We start from the raw sequence: 12594 nt of genomic DNA on the forward strand, positions 1-12594 counted from the left end.
CAAGTAAACTATCCCCTATATATATATATATATATATATATATATATATATATATATATATATATATAGATATATATAGGGAAAAGGGAATATACATTACAGCCCCACCTAAGCTTAGGTACTAAACCTTTTGAAAATATATTGTTTTATTATATAAAGATTACGGTTAATGGATTCACGATTAATACTTCAAGATGTAAATTCAAGATCGACACAATAGGATTTCGGGTTTAGGGTTTAGGGTTTAGGGTTTAGGGTTTAGGTTTAGGGTTTAGGGTTTAGGGTTTAGGTTTAGGTTTAGGGTTAGGGTATAGGGTTTAAGGTTTAGGGTTTAGGGTTTAGGTCTAGGGTTTAGGGTTTAGGTTTAGGGTTTAGGGTTTAGGGTTTAGGGTTTAGGGTTTAGTAATGTTCACTTGGGTGAAGTAATAAACGATAATGGAGGAAAGAAAACAGAGATGGTAAAACGATAATGAAAGAAATAAATGTTATGGAGGATGATATATTTACCAAGTGAAACCAAACCGAGTATATTTAGCAAGTTAAAACGACATATTTTAGAGGTTTAGTACCTAAGCTTAGGTGGGGTTGTAATGTATATTCTCTATCCCCATATATATATATATATATATATATATATATATATATATATATATATATATATATATTGCATTTATGAAGGCAAGTACGATTTTTCCTGATCAATATTTGCATTCTTTCTGTTTCATAAATTTCACAATTCTCTTTAGAAATTTGGCTTTTGTTTATGTGCTAGAATCAAAGGTATCATTGTGGATTATCCTAAATTAAATTTCATGATACACAAGCATAAAGTCAAAATATCAATTCGGAAAGTGATCTTACACAATCGACAAGTAATCTAGATTTCCATAAAACCTATACCATGTTCGCAGTGTGTATCGAATCTAACAATTGAATTGATATTTTATGTTGGTTGTCATGGATGAGACAATCAGAGATATGACTTCGCAGTTCTGCAAAATGGAGAAGTATTAAGAGAATGACATTAGGCGCTTGCAGAAAAAGACTCATTTTATGTTGACTACATTGAAGGTGGTGTGTGTGTGTGTTGAGTACCCCAATATTAGAGGATATTAGAGATAAGACATTGGAACAAACCAGTATTAAAAGGAAATGCGAGAACAATGGCTATATCTACAAAGGTCATGTATTAAATAGTGGCGGAGCTAGTGTATAACTAGTAGGGTGCATGGCCCTCACTTGAATGTGGATTCGACCATATATATGGATATTAAATTATTATTATTGTTAATAAATGTTCTTATTTTGACTGTGTGATACCCAATATTTTGTCTTTTAGTCTATCTATTCTCTCACTTTGGTACTTAATCTTGTCAAACAGTTTGATTTTCTTCTACACATTTGATTTTTTTTAAAGAGAAATTTCAATAGGTTTTTTGTTACAGTATCTAACTGTTAGTATCTAATTGTTATTTTTTTATAGGACCCGAGTTGACTTTCATCCTAGCTACACCACTGGTCTTGAATGGTAAATGTATTTCTTTATTTGATATCTACCAAACTGTCGAAAGTGCAAAAGAATTGTTTGACACCCTTGAATCAAAAAAATAAACATTGTTGGAGATTATTCTAGCAAGAAGTTTATGGTTAGCGATTTTAATAATCATAAGATGATTGATTCAAGGTTTGTGATGGAACAATACAATGAAACACTTCTCATTTTGGGTTAATTCAAACTACACAATCTGAATATGGACGAATCCATTGTTATATCAAGTATGATGGTCAAATTACCCAATCCCTGAAAGATTTCAAACATGTTTTAAAACATCAAAAGGGGGAATTGGCATTGGTTCAAGTTGGTAGTCATTTTCGCATTGAAGAGTCTCTTTGGATAGAAGAAAATGAAAAGAAAAAAAAAGCAAAGTTGAACCTAGACAACCCTCTGTTAATATGGTTAAAAATAATCATACGAAATCCGGTAACAAATGGCATGGAAAAACATAAACAAAATGTTCCCAATAAATCCAACAAAAAGAAAAGGAAGTTGGTGTGCTGGAGTTGCAACTAGGGGTGAGCATCAGAAGCGGGTACCCACTTTTGGAACTGGAACCGCCTAGGAACCGCCAGTTCTGAAACTGGAACCGCCCTAAGTGGTTCCGGTTCCGGTTCTCAAATTTTCGAAACCGTTACCCGTTGGTTGCCCGCCGAAACCGCTTTATATATATATATATATATATATATATATATATATATATATATATATATGGGGATAGGGAATATACATTACAGCCCCACCTAAGCTTAGGTACTAAACCTCTAAAATATGTCGTTTTAACATGCTAAATATGCCCGGTTTGGTTTCACTTGGTAAATATATTATCTTCCATAACATTTCTTTCTTTCATTATCGTTTTACCATCTCTGTTTTCTTTCTTCAATAATCGTTTATTACTTCACCCAAGTGAACATTACTAAACCCTAAATTTAAACCCTAAACCCTAAACCTAAACCCTAAACCCTAAAATCTAAACCCTAAACCTTAAACCCTAAACCCTAACCCTAAACCCTAAATCTAAACCCTAAACCGTAAACCCTAAACCTAAACCCTAAACCCTAAACCCTAAACCCTATTGTGTCGATCTTGAATTTACATCTTGAAGTATTAATCGTGAATCCATTAACCGTAATCTTTATATAGTAAAACAATGTATTTTCAAGAGGTTTAGTACCTAAGCTTAGGTGGGGCTGTAATGTATATTCCTTTTTCCCTATATATATATATATATATATATATATATATATATATATATATATATATATATATATATATATATATATAACATTTCTTGTTAATTACAAATCAAGTTCAATTTGTATTTATGTTGCATATAATAACCTTACAGAACAATAGCAACCATAATATAAACAACTCATAAGAAATCATGATATTAAAATACATATAATGGCGCTTTGTGACTCATTTTTGTATAACATATTAAAGTCCTATCTCACAATGTATGAAAAACCATAAAAAAAATACCTCTATTTTACTTGTATTGTCATTGTAATTTTTTAATGATTAGTATCTAAGTCTTTGTCATTAAAATGCTTAATTTTTTGTCAATTGTAATGGATAAATATCATATGATTCGTATTTCAAAAAAATAAAGAAAACGTAACCTGGTTACCCGACATTGGAACCGGAATCGTCGGTTCCGGGACCGATTCCTAAACTATAAGAACCGCTTACACCGGTTCCGGTTCCGGTTCCAACTTTAGAAGAACCGTCAGTTCCAGTTTCGGTTCCGGTTCCGGTTCCGGCCAATGTAGGGGGTACCCGCTTATGCACATCCTTATATATGCAATAAGGTGGGACATTACAAGCATGGAATTGATTGCATATTCATTGGATATACGGAAAATTCTAAGGCTTATAGGTTTTATGTAATAGAATCTAGTTAAAAACTTACTGCTTCTTCTTATCTCGTGGCTTCTTGTAATAAATCGAGGATCTCCAACTCAAACACACATATTTCCAAGACAAATAGGACACGTGATGATGCAAAGTCTTATGACTTTGGGTACCCTTCTCGAATTTGGATAACATCAACGACTAATCCTGAATGAAACAGGGTTTGCCGTAACTCCTTAGTAAGTATATCTGAAAATTTTCACATATAGAAGACGTCTTTCAAAAGGAATTCTATGCCCTAAATCGATTAATAAGGCTATGATATATCATTTAATGTTGATTAGGCATGGCTTACCAACCAAACAATAAATATGCCAATCAGTAATAAATATGTCAAATCATCTAATAACTTAAATCAGTTAGTTACCATAAAATATGATACGAACAAAGGTGTAGTATGATAGTATTTGTTGTATAAAGAACTTAATTCACTGATTTTTTTTAATGGCTAAACTGTGATGTTTTTTAACAAATTTGAAACTTAGTTACTCCTCTAAGTCATTTTCCTTCCCAATTTTGCATTTATTTTTTTTCGATAACTTTAACCCACTAACCTTGAGTAACCAGTTACCATAAGTTATGATAAGAACAAAATGTGTACTTTAATGATATTGTTTGTACAAATGTCTTAGTTTATAAACATTTTTTGTACCGGATAAACTTGAATAAGTTTTTTTTTTAACAAATTTGAAAATTAATTATCGTCCTAACTCCTAAGTCATTCTCCGAACATTCTATACCAAACACTATAAGACTAGAGAGAGAGGTGTCCTACTCGCCACAGTCCACGTAGGATTTGTCACAGCATCAAAAATTTGTCATTTAGAAGGTATGGGTTTCCACTTTTGTCACACCTTTTACAATTAAAACTAGGAAAAAACCCGTGCGTTGCACGGGTGAAAGTTTAGTGGCAAAAATATAAAGAAGTAAAAATAAAGTGTCAAAATTATAAAGAGGAAAAGTTTGTTGAAACTTTTGTGACAAAATTAGTAAAAATAAAGTACCCAAACTATAAAGAGGAAAAGTTTGTTGAAACTTTAGTGGCAAAATTATAAAAAAGTAAAAATAAAGTGGTAAAATTATAAAAGAATAAAGAAAATAGGTTTTAAAGAAGTAAAAGTGAAAGTTTAATGGCAAAAATATGAAGAATTAAAAAATAAAGTGATAAAATTATAAAAATGAAAAGTGTGTTAAAACTTTAGTGGCAAAATTAAGAAAAATTAAAAATATAGTGTTAAAATTATAAACATGGAAAGGAAATGTTGAAACTTGCCATGCCCTTTAATATATATATATATATATATATATATATATATAATATTTTTTAAATACTTTTTAAATACTAGCCTTTTGATTGGTAGTTGGAAGGAAAAGAAAGAGGGTTGAACTCGTTAAGAAACTGCCGAACTCGCCGACTGGTTTCCGAGACCACTCCTTCAATCCTAAGCATGAATTGGTAGCATAAACATCCCTTTCTATGCTGGACACATAACGTTACATTGTACTAATAAAAACACAATGCTCTTAATAAATGCCCAATGAATCGCAACCTAAGCCCAAAACGTGACACTATCAAGGCTTGGGTTGATGTTGTACTTAGCAAAAAAAGATAATAAAAAAAAACGTATCATATTTATAAATAGGAGAGAAAATTAATTTAAAATGTTAAATTGGAAGCAGTCCCGTATGAATTCCCAATTTTTACATAATTATTATGACAAAATTACCGAATTAGCAATAGTAAAAGATATGTGTGGAATTTTGGACAACATTAAACTCACTGTACCTCTAGGTAACATTACAACTTTCACTTTTAGCCCCTTCATTTCATGTGGATGTACACTTGTTACCTTTGCACCAATATTCTTTTCATTCTTCTCCCTCTTCACTTTCTCTTGGAACAGCACCAAATTTTTCAACCAATATGTCCACAACTACAGGCACCAAGTCCTTACAAGGGACACCCTTCTTATAAATCTCCCCCAAATGTGAATCACTTCCAATTCTACCCCCCAAGTAAACATCGGCCCCTTCAACAACCTTTCCGTTTCCATCCCTAGTCATGCATCCCATGAACCCTATATCCGCAACTTGAACCTGCCCGCATGTGTTCGGGCAGCCCGTCCAATGCATCCGCACTGGATGGGTCACAGAAACAAGTCTCCCGACTTCTTCTGTAACCTTCAAAGCGCGAGCTTTTGTCTCGATTATCGCCTGCCCGCAAAATTGGTTACCCGTACAAGCCACTAACCCTTTCATCAAAATAGGTGGCTCGGGTAAAAACTTTTCTTTCAAAAGAGGTTCGTCAAGCAAAGCTTTGACTTTTGAGTTCTCGATATCTGGGATTATAATATTCTGCTCCACGGTTAGTCGAAGCTCACCTGAGCCATACTGATCGGCTAACCGTGCAAGCTCGTCCATGTCTGATGACTGGACGCGACCCACGGGAACATGAAGGCCTACAAAACTGAGGCCTTCTTGTTTTTGTGGGTTCACACCAAACATATCTCTTCTCTCCCATTTTGGGTCAACAAGATCTTCCAAAGATGCCCTCTCCAACACTTGTTCCGGCATTCTCTTCACCACTTCGGATCTAAACCCTTCCACACCCTACACCCAAAGTTACACAATTTAGCAAAACTAGCCCTTCAAGAATAAAAAAGTCGCTTTTTTACTCAAGATTTCGAAAAAACGACTTACAAGTTCATCAATCAACCACATCATTCTAGTCTTTTGTCTATTCCCTCTTGTACCAAGATCCCGATACGCCTCAAGAATCGCACCACAAACCGGGACAACATCTTCAGCCGGGACCCACGCATCGAGAGGGATGGCTTCCGCACATCTTTTCGGGCTAAAAAATCCACCCACCAACAAATTGAACCCAAATCTACCATTCTTTGTGGCTGGCATGTAGGCAAGATCATTGATATGAGGGTGCTCATAAAGATCATGCGAACCAATCACACACACATTCCACTTTCGGGGCCTGTAAAAACCAGTACAAAAGTCAAAATCTTTCTTTTTACAGAAAGTAAATAAAAGTACTACACCAAGATCCAAGAAGATTACAAGTTGGTAAACTCGGGATTCCCTCGCGAATTAGCAGTGATGAATTGTGATAAAAGATTCGTGTAAGGTCGTGTGTCCACAATCTCATAAGGATCGATCCCTGCAAGTGGGTTGCCAACTGGGTTTCTTACGTTGTCCATACCACTTTGAAGACTTGTTAAGCCGACTTCATCGAGACCCTTTAGGATTGATGGCACATCAGATAGTGTAACACCTCGAATTTGCCAGTTTTGACGTGTGGTGACGTCAGCACAACCTTGTTCGCCGTATTGTTTTATGACACTAGCCAAGTATCGGGTTTGGGCACTTGTTGTTACGCCGTTTGGAAGCTTCAATCTCATCATAAACCGGCCATCTGTGGATTAAACGCCATTGATAACAAGATCAGAGCTTGACAAATATGAGAATCTAAAAATTAATGGGTGGGTAGGTTGTTGTTTGATCTAAAGATTCAGGAATAAACGATTTTGAACTGTTTTTGAATCAAAAGTTATGATCTTTATGGTGATGTGAAGTGATAAATCGAAGTTCAATTCGAATCTTGAAATTATGAACAGTAAGTAAGATCTAAATTGGGCTTACATTGATGCTTCCTTCTGTGAAACAGACCGAGCCATTTGAGTCTGACATCAACATCGTCTTTAGTATCTTTAGATTTATCGATTTCTTCGAATGGGATTTTTGCAAGATCTTCAATCCCATTTTCCATGAACAGTTTCATCGGTTCAGCAGCAATTTTCACCTTTTCTTGTGGATTAATACCTTGCCGGAACTTCTCTTTCAGTACAAAATACCCACCTTTCTTTTCGACTCTGGGTTCCAGTCTTTCAGCCGTGATCTCCTCCGGCGCCTGAGGAGGAGCTGGCACGGCGGTTTGAGATGGGTTTGCATAGAGCCTGGTGGCACTGATATTGGTTATCGGACTGAGAAATGAATTGGGTGCGAGGAATTTTACAGAGAAAGCTGACATGTCGCCGGAAAATGGTGAGAAGAGGGGAAGACGGTGATGTTGAAGGAAGATGAGAGAGAAGTGTGGCCATTTTTGTAGGGTGGACTGGTGGAGGAGGAGGGGGGTGCGGATGCCTTTTGGATATTGGTAAGGGTCGTGCTGTGTTTTAACTCATATGGATGGCTATGAGAATTGAGAAGAATATACAAGGCAACGACAATTTAGATCATGTCTCTTGTCAGAAACTAATTTTCCAATGGTTTCAGATTGTATTTAATATTCTGTTTTTTTTAACATAGTATATATATATATATATATATATATATATATATATATATATATATATATATATATATATATATATATATATATATATATATATATTAGACAAAATTGCAAGAATGGTCCCTGTGGTATGTCGAAAATTGTCACTTTGGGCCAAACAAGTTTGGACTAGCACTAATGGTCCAAAAAGTTTTATTTTGTTGCGACTTTGGTCCATTTTGATTTTAAATGACGAATTTGTCCTTTGTATTTTGTTTTTTCAATTTTTTTATTACATAAATGAAAAAAGAAAAGAAAAAATTTCTCTCTCTCTCTCTCCCCCATCAGTGGAACATCTCATCTCCTCACCCTCACCTCTCTCAGGAAAACACACTCAAAAACACCCTAACCGCCGCCACTATCCGCCATCACCGCCGCCGTTACCAACCTCTGCCACCCTATTCCTTTCTTCTGTTAACTCCCATGTCCTGAAGCCCTATCTGTTCCTGAAACCCTAACACTCGAATTCCTAAAACCATAACGCTCGAACGAAACCCTAGCACCGCCACCCTTCTCATTCGGAACTAGTGTAACATCCGGATTTCTAGGAGGTGATTCCAGCTTGGAGGGGACCAAGGAGGGTGTGCATCTGGGGATTTCGAGCAAAAGACTTCATCTTTGAGGTATTATGTCGCCCATTTATCTGTTTTGTTGATGGAATCCATAGATGTAGAGTTTTTATGTCTTTTATTGGAAGGAGTTGTGAGAATATGGCCCCTATTCACTTTGAGACTTCGGATCTGGACCCATAGTGGTCTAAAGAGCTTATTCCAGCTTGCTTTATGTTGAGCTATGGAGGCAATGAGCTCAGGTTGTTGTTTTTGGGGCTAAATCACCAAGTAAAGCCTCCTAGGCGTCACATGAGTGTCAAGATCCAAGCTTTACGTGATTATCAGGCTTGGGAAGGTCAGATCTATGGTTCTAAGGAACAGATCTGACCTCAGGAGGTCAATTGAGTTTGTGCATGACATGAACTCGCCGAGTCCAAGGGCAGACTCGGCGAGTAGGGTTAGGGTTTCCCGTGAATCACACAGTGAGTGACTTGCCGAATTGGGGGAATGACTCAGTGAGTCAGAAGGGGGATAGAGGACTCGAGTTCACGACTGAACTCGCCGAGTCACATTTGTGCACTCGGCGAGTCTGGTCAAGGGTTGACCGTTGACTTTTGTTGACTTTTTGGGTTTGGTCAACAATGGAACTTGTGGACTGTTTGAAGGGTAAAATAGCCTTTTAGCCTTCTTAGAGGACATGTGAGAGTCTAGTCTAGCCTAGAGAGTCGTGATTGATTGAGATGATTATGTTATGTGTATAGGCAGAGGCTAGATCAGTATATACACGGGCGGGATATTATCCGAGACATCCGAGGTGAGTCTTCTCACTATACATTACCTAGAGTGGTATTTATGTGTAGACCAGAGGGTCTTGTATGCTATGTGTATGTATGAGATTATGTGCATTGTGTTATATGTATGCTATGTTTTGTATAGACCGGACCGAAGGGTCCAACGATATAGACCGGACCGAAGGGTCCAACGATATAGACCGGACCGAAGGGTCCAACGATACAGACCGGACCGAAGGGTCCAACGAGCTATGACCGGACCAGAGAGTCCAACGAGCTATGGGACTGGAGGGTCCCGCTGAGACACATCGGACCGGAGGGTCGTATTGTAGCCTCGAGTGGCGTATGTGTTGTATGTGGTATATTGGGGAACTCACTAAGCTTTTATGCTTACAGTTGTTGTGTGATGTGTTTCAGGTACTAGTGAGGATCGCGGGAAGGCGCCGGCATGATTCGTACACACGAGAGAGGATTTATTTATATAAGATCTTGGGACATGTTTTGTGATGATACAGAGATTTATTATGATTTTGTGATTTTTATGTGGTGGAAAGTATGTTTTGAAATGAAAAATTGTTTTGAAAATTTGGGTGTTACAAGTTGGTATCAGAGCCTTGGTTTGAGGGATTCGGGTGCATCTTCGGATGAATCTGAACTCAAACTGAGGAGATGAGAAAGTTTTCATAAAATAAACAATTTTTCTAAAAGAATAAAAGATTTTGAGAAAGGCAGAAGGAAGCAGTGTGTACGATCAGCCAGCGCCCGAACGGTGATTTCCCAAAATACCCTTACCTTATGTGTTATGAGATATTATGAGATATTATGCATGCTAGAGTAGGCTAGGTGATCATATTAGGACTAGAGTGGCCTGATCTGTGATGCCTTAGCCTAGGAATGATTTTGTTGCTATATGATGCTTGAGAGCGAATAGGTAGCAGTGAGGAGCTGTTGGGAGGCCTACCGAAGGGTAGCCTATGCCAGTGAGATGTAGTGTACTTGTGATCTGGAATCCAAGGAGGAGGACTTAGAGTGAATGCTGATACGGTGTGGACGGTAGTATAGGGCCCGTACTACTGAAGACACCGGAGCAGTGTGCACCCTAAGTAAGAATCCATTGGGTACTAAGGAGCAAGTAGGGTTGAGTTATCGAGTGCGAGTATACTCGAGCGAGTCTCTGATATCTTGGTTGTATTTCAGAGAGACATCATGGTTGGGACGCGCCACCGGCCAGGGACTAGCGAGGGGGTTGTGAGCGATGAGGAGCTCCGCCAGATGATTCATGATGAGGTGGCTGCTGCCATCCGCGCTGAGATTCCAGAGATGTTCGGGTCTATCAAGACCACGATGATGGAGGCTTTTGATGAGCGGTACGCCGCTCTTACTGATGCAGCTGTTGCTGCGGCCACCGCAACCGTTGCTGCTGCCAGGCCGCAGGGGGGTGACTCGTTGCTGTACAGAGAGTTCAGCAACACGAAGCCACCAGAGTTTGATGGGACGCAGGATCCGATTGCTGCTATGAGATGGATTACCGATGTTGAGGGTTGTTTCTATACCTGCTCGTGTCCAGAGCATCTGAGGGTTCGATTTGCGCTGAACCAGCTTCGCTTGGGAGCGAAGGACTGGTGGAAGTTTGTGACGGCAGACTTCACTACTGCAGAGCTGACTGCGGTGACCTGGGAGAGGTTCACCACGATGTTTCGAGATGAGTATGTTCCTCCGGTGGAGAGGGAGCGATTGGCTCAGGAGTTCTTGACCCTCAAACAGGGTACTGATTCGGTTACTGTGGTTACCCGGAAGTTTCATGAGAGGGCGATGTTCTGCCCTGAGCAGGTGTCTACTGAGCAGGCACGTATGAGCCAGTACTTGGGTGTTTTGAGGAGGGATATACGGGAGTTCGTGTCGAACTCGACTTATCGGACATTTGCTGAGCTCCAGGAAAATGCCCGGAAGAGGGAGATTGAGCTGGAGACGCGGGCCAGGGAGGAGGCCGAGTCTCAGAGGGTGGATCGGCGACCGGCACAGTCTCAGCCGGCAGCCAAGCGGGCAAAGCCCGCTGATTCGAGATCTGGGGGTCCGAAGGGTCGCACTTGTGGAAAGTGCGGCAAGAGCCGCGAGGGGACATGCAAAGCTGGGGTGTGTTATAAGTGTGGGAAGGAGAGGCATTATGCGAGGGACTGCCCCAAGGGATTCACGGTTTGCTTTCATTGCAACCAGACCGGCCATCGGAAGGCCGAGTGCCCACAACTACTGCAGAGATCAGCGCAGGGATCTGCGCCTGCTGTTTGAGCTACAGAGAGTCGGCCGGCGAAGGCCGAGGCGCCAAAGGCTCGTGGGAGAGCCTTCCAGTTGACAGCGGAGGAGGTCCGCGCAGCACCCGATGTGGTAGCTGGTATGTATTCTTTCCTCGGTTTATATTGAGTTTGTGATATTATGCTTATTTTGAGGTATGCATAGGTACATTTCTTGTGTGTTCTGTACCTGCTTTGGTGTTGTTTGACTCGGGTGCGAGTCGGTCATTTGTGTCGATAGCGTTTAGTCGACACATCAGTGTTCAGCGAGAGGCATTGAGTCGACCTCTACGAGTTTCTATAGCCGACAAGCGAGTAGTGTATGCTACTGATGTGATTCGAGGATGTGTACTCGAGATCTTCGGTGTCGAGTTCCCGATAGATCTGGTCCCGATTGCTATGGGGGACGTATGTGTCATAGTAGGCATGGATTGGTTGAGCCGATTTGGGGCTGTGATAGACTGCGAGCGACAGTTGGTGACGATACGAGACCCCAGTGGGGGAGTACTTACGGTGTACGGCGAGGGTACCTGTTCTGGCTCAGCATTTTGTTCGGCCGCTAGAGCGAGGCAAAGTCTACAACAGGGCTGTAGTGGGTTTGTGGCTTATGTGGTGGATACGAGAGTAGATGCAGAGAGACTGAGGTCGGTCGATGAGGTTCCGATAGTGCGTGAGTTCCCGGATGTTTTCCTCGAGGAGTTGCCGGGTGTACCTCCCGAGAGGCAGGTAGAGTTCCGTATTGACTTGGTTCCGGGGGCAGCGCCTATCGCCAAGGCGCCCTATCGCCTTGCGCCACCAGAGATGCAGGAGTTATCCTCGCAGCTTCAGGAGCTGCTGGGGAAGGGGTTTATACGGCCGAGTAGCTCGCCGTGGGGAGCGCCGATCCTTTTTGTCAAGAAAAAGGATGGTTCACACCGGATGTGCATTGATTACCGGGAACTGAACAAACTGACGGTCAAAAACCGTTACCCCTTACCGAGGATCGACGATTTATTCGATCAGTTGCAGGGAGCGTCTTGGTTTTCCAAGATCGACTTGAGGTCTGGATATCATCAGATGAGAGTACGAGATGAGGATATCCAGAAGACAGCATTCAGGACTCGTTACGGGCATTACGAGTTCGTGGTGATGCCTTTTGGGCTCA

General features: G+C 40.1%; 1 protein-coding gene across 1 annotated transcript; it reads right to left on the minus strand.

The window, feature by feature from the left end:
* Window positions 1–5085: 5085 nt before the first annotated feature.
* Window positions 5086–7669, minus strand: NIR1 (nitrite reductase 1). The gene is made up of 4 exons (XM_079059253.1): window positions 7130–7669; window positions 6548–6902; window positions 6176–6464; window positions 5086–6085 (listed from the first exon to the last, which is right to left on the minus strand). The coding sequence occupies exons 1-4, from the start codon at window positions 7515–7517 to the stop codon at window positions 5345–5347; spliced, it is 1773 nt and encodes a 590-aa protein (XP_078915379.1). The 5' UTR covers window positions 7518–7669; the 3' UTR covers window positions 5086–5344.
* Window positions 7670–12594: the final 4925 nt, after the last annotated feature.

The sequence above is a fragment of the Lactuca virosa genome, chromosome 7, assembly GCF_052849685.1.
Source record: "Lactuca virosa cultivar CGN04683 chromosome 7, Lactuca_virosa_CGN04683_v6, whole genome shotgun sequence".
Lineage (NCBI taxonomy): Eukaryota > Viridiplantae > Streptophyta > Magnoliopsida > Asterales > Asteraceae > Lactuca > Lactuca virosa.

What these genes read in the sequence shown, in the direction of transcription:
- NIR1 (XM_079059253.1), bottom strand. Translation starts at nt 7,517, where the DNA reads ATGTCAGCTTTCTCTGTAAAATTCCTCGCACCCAATTCATTTCTCAGT. An exon ending in AATCCCGAGTTTACCAACTT is followed by an intron (nt 6,465 to 6,547) that starts GTAATCTTCTTG and finishes TGGTTTTTACAG; the next exon opens with GCCCCGAAAGTGGAATGTGT. An exon ending in TGTGGTTGATTGATGAACTT is followed by an intron (nt 6,086 to 6,175) that starts GTAAGTCGTTTT and finishes CTTTGGGTGTAG; the next exon opens with GGTGTGGAAGGGTTTAGATC.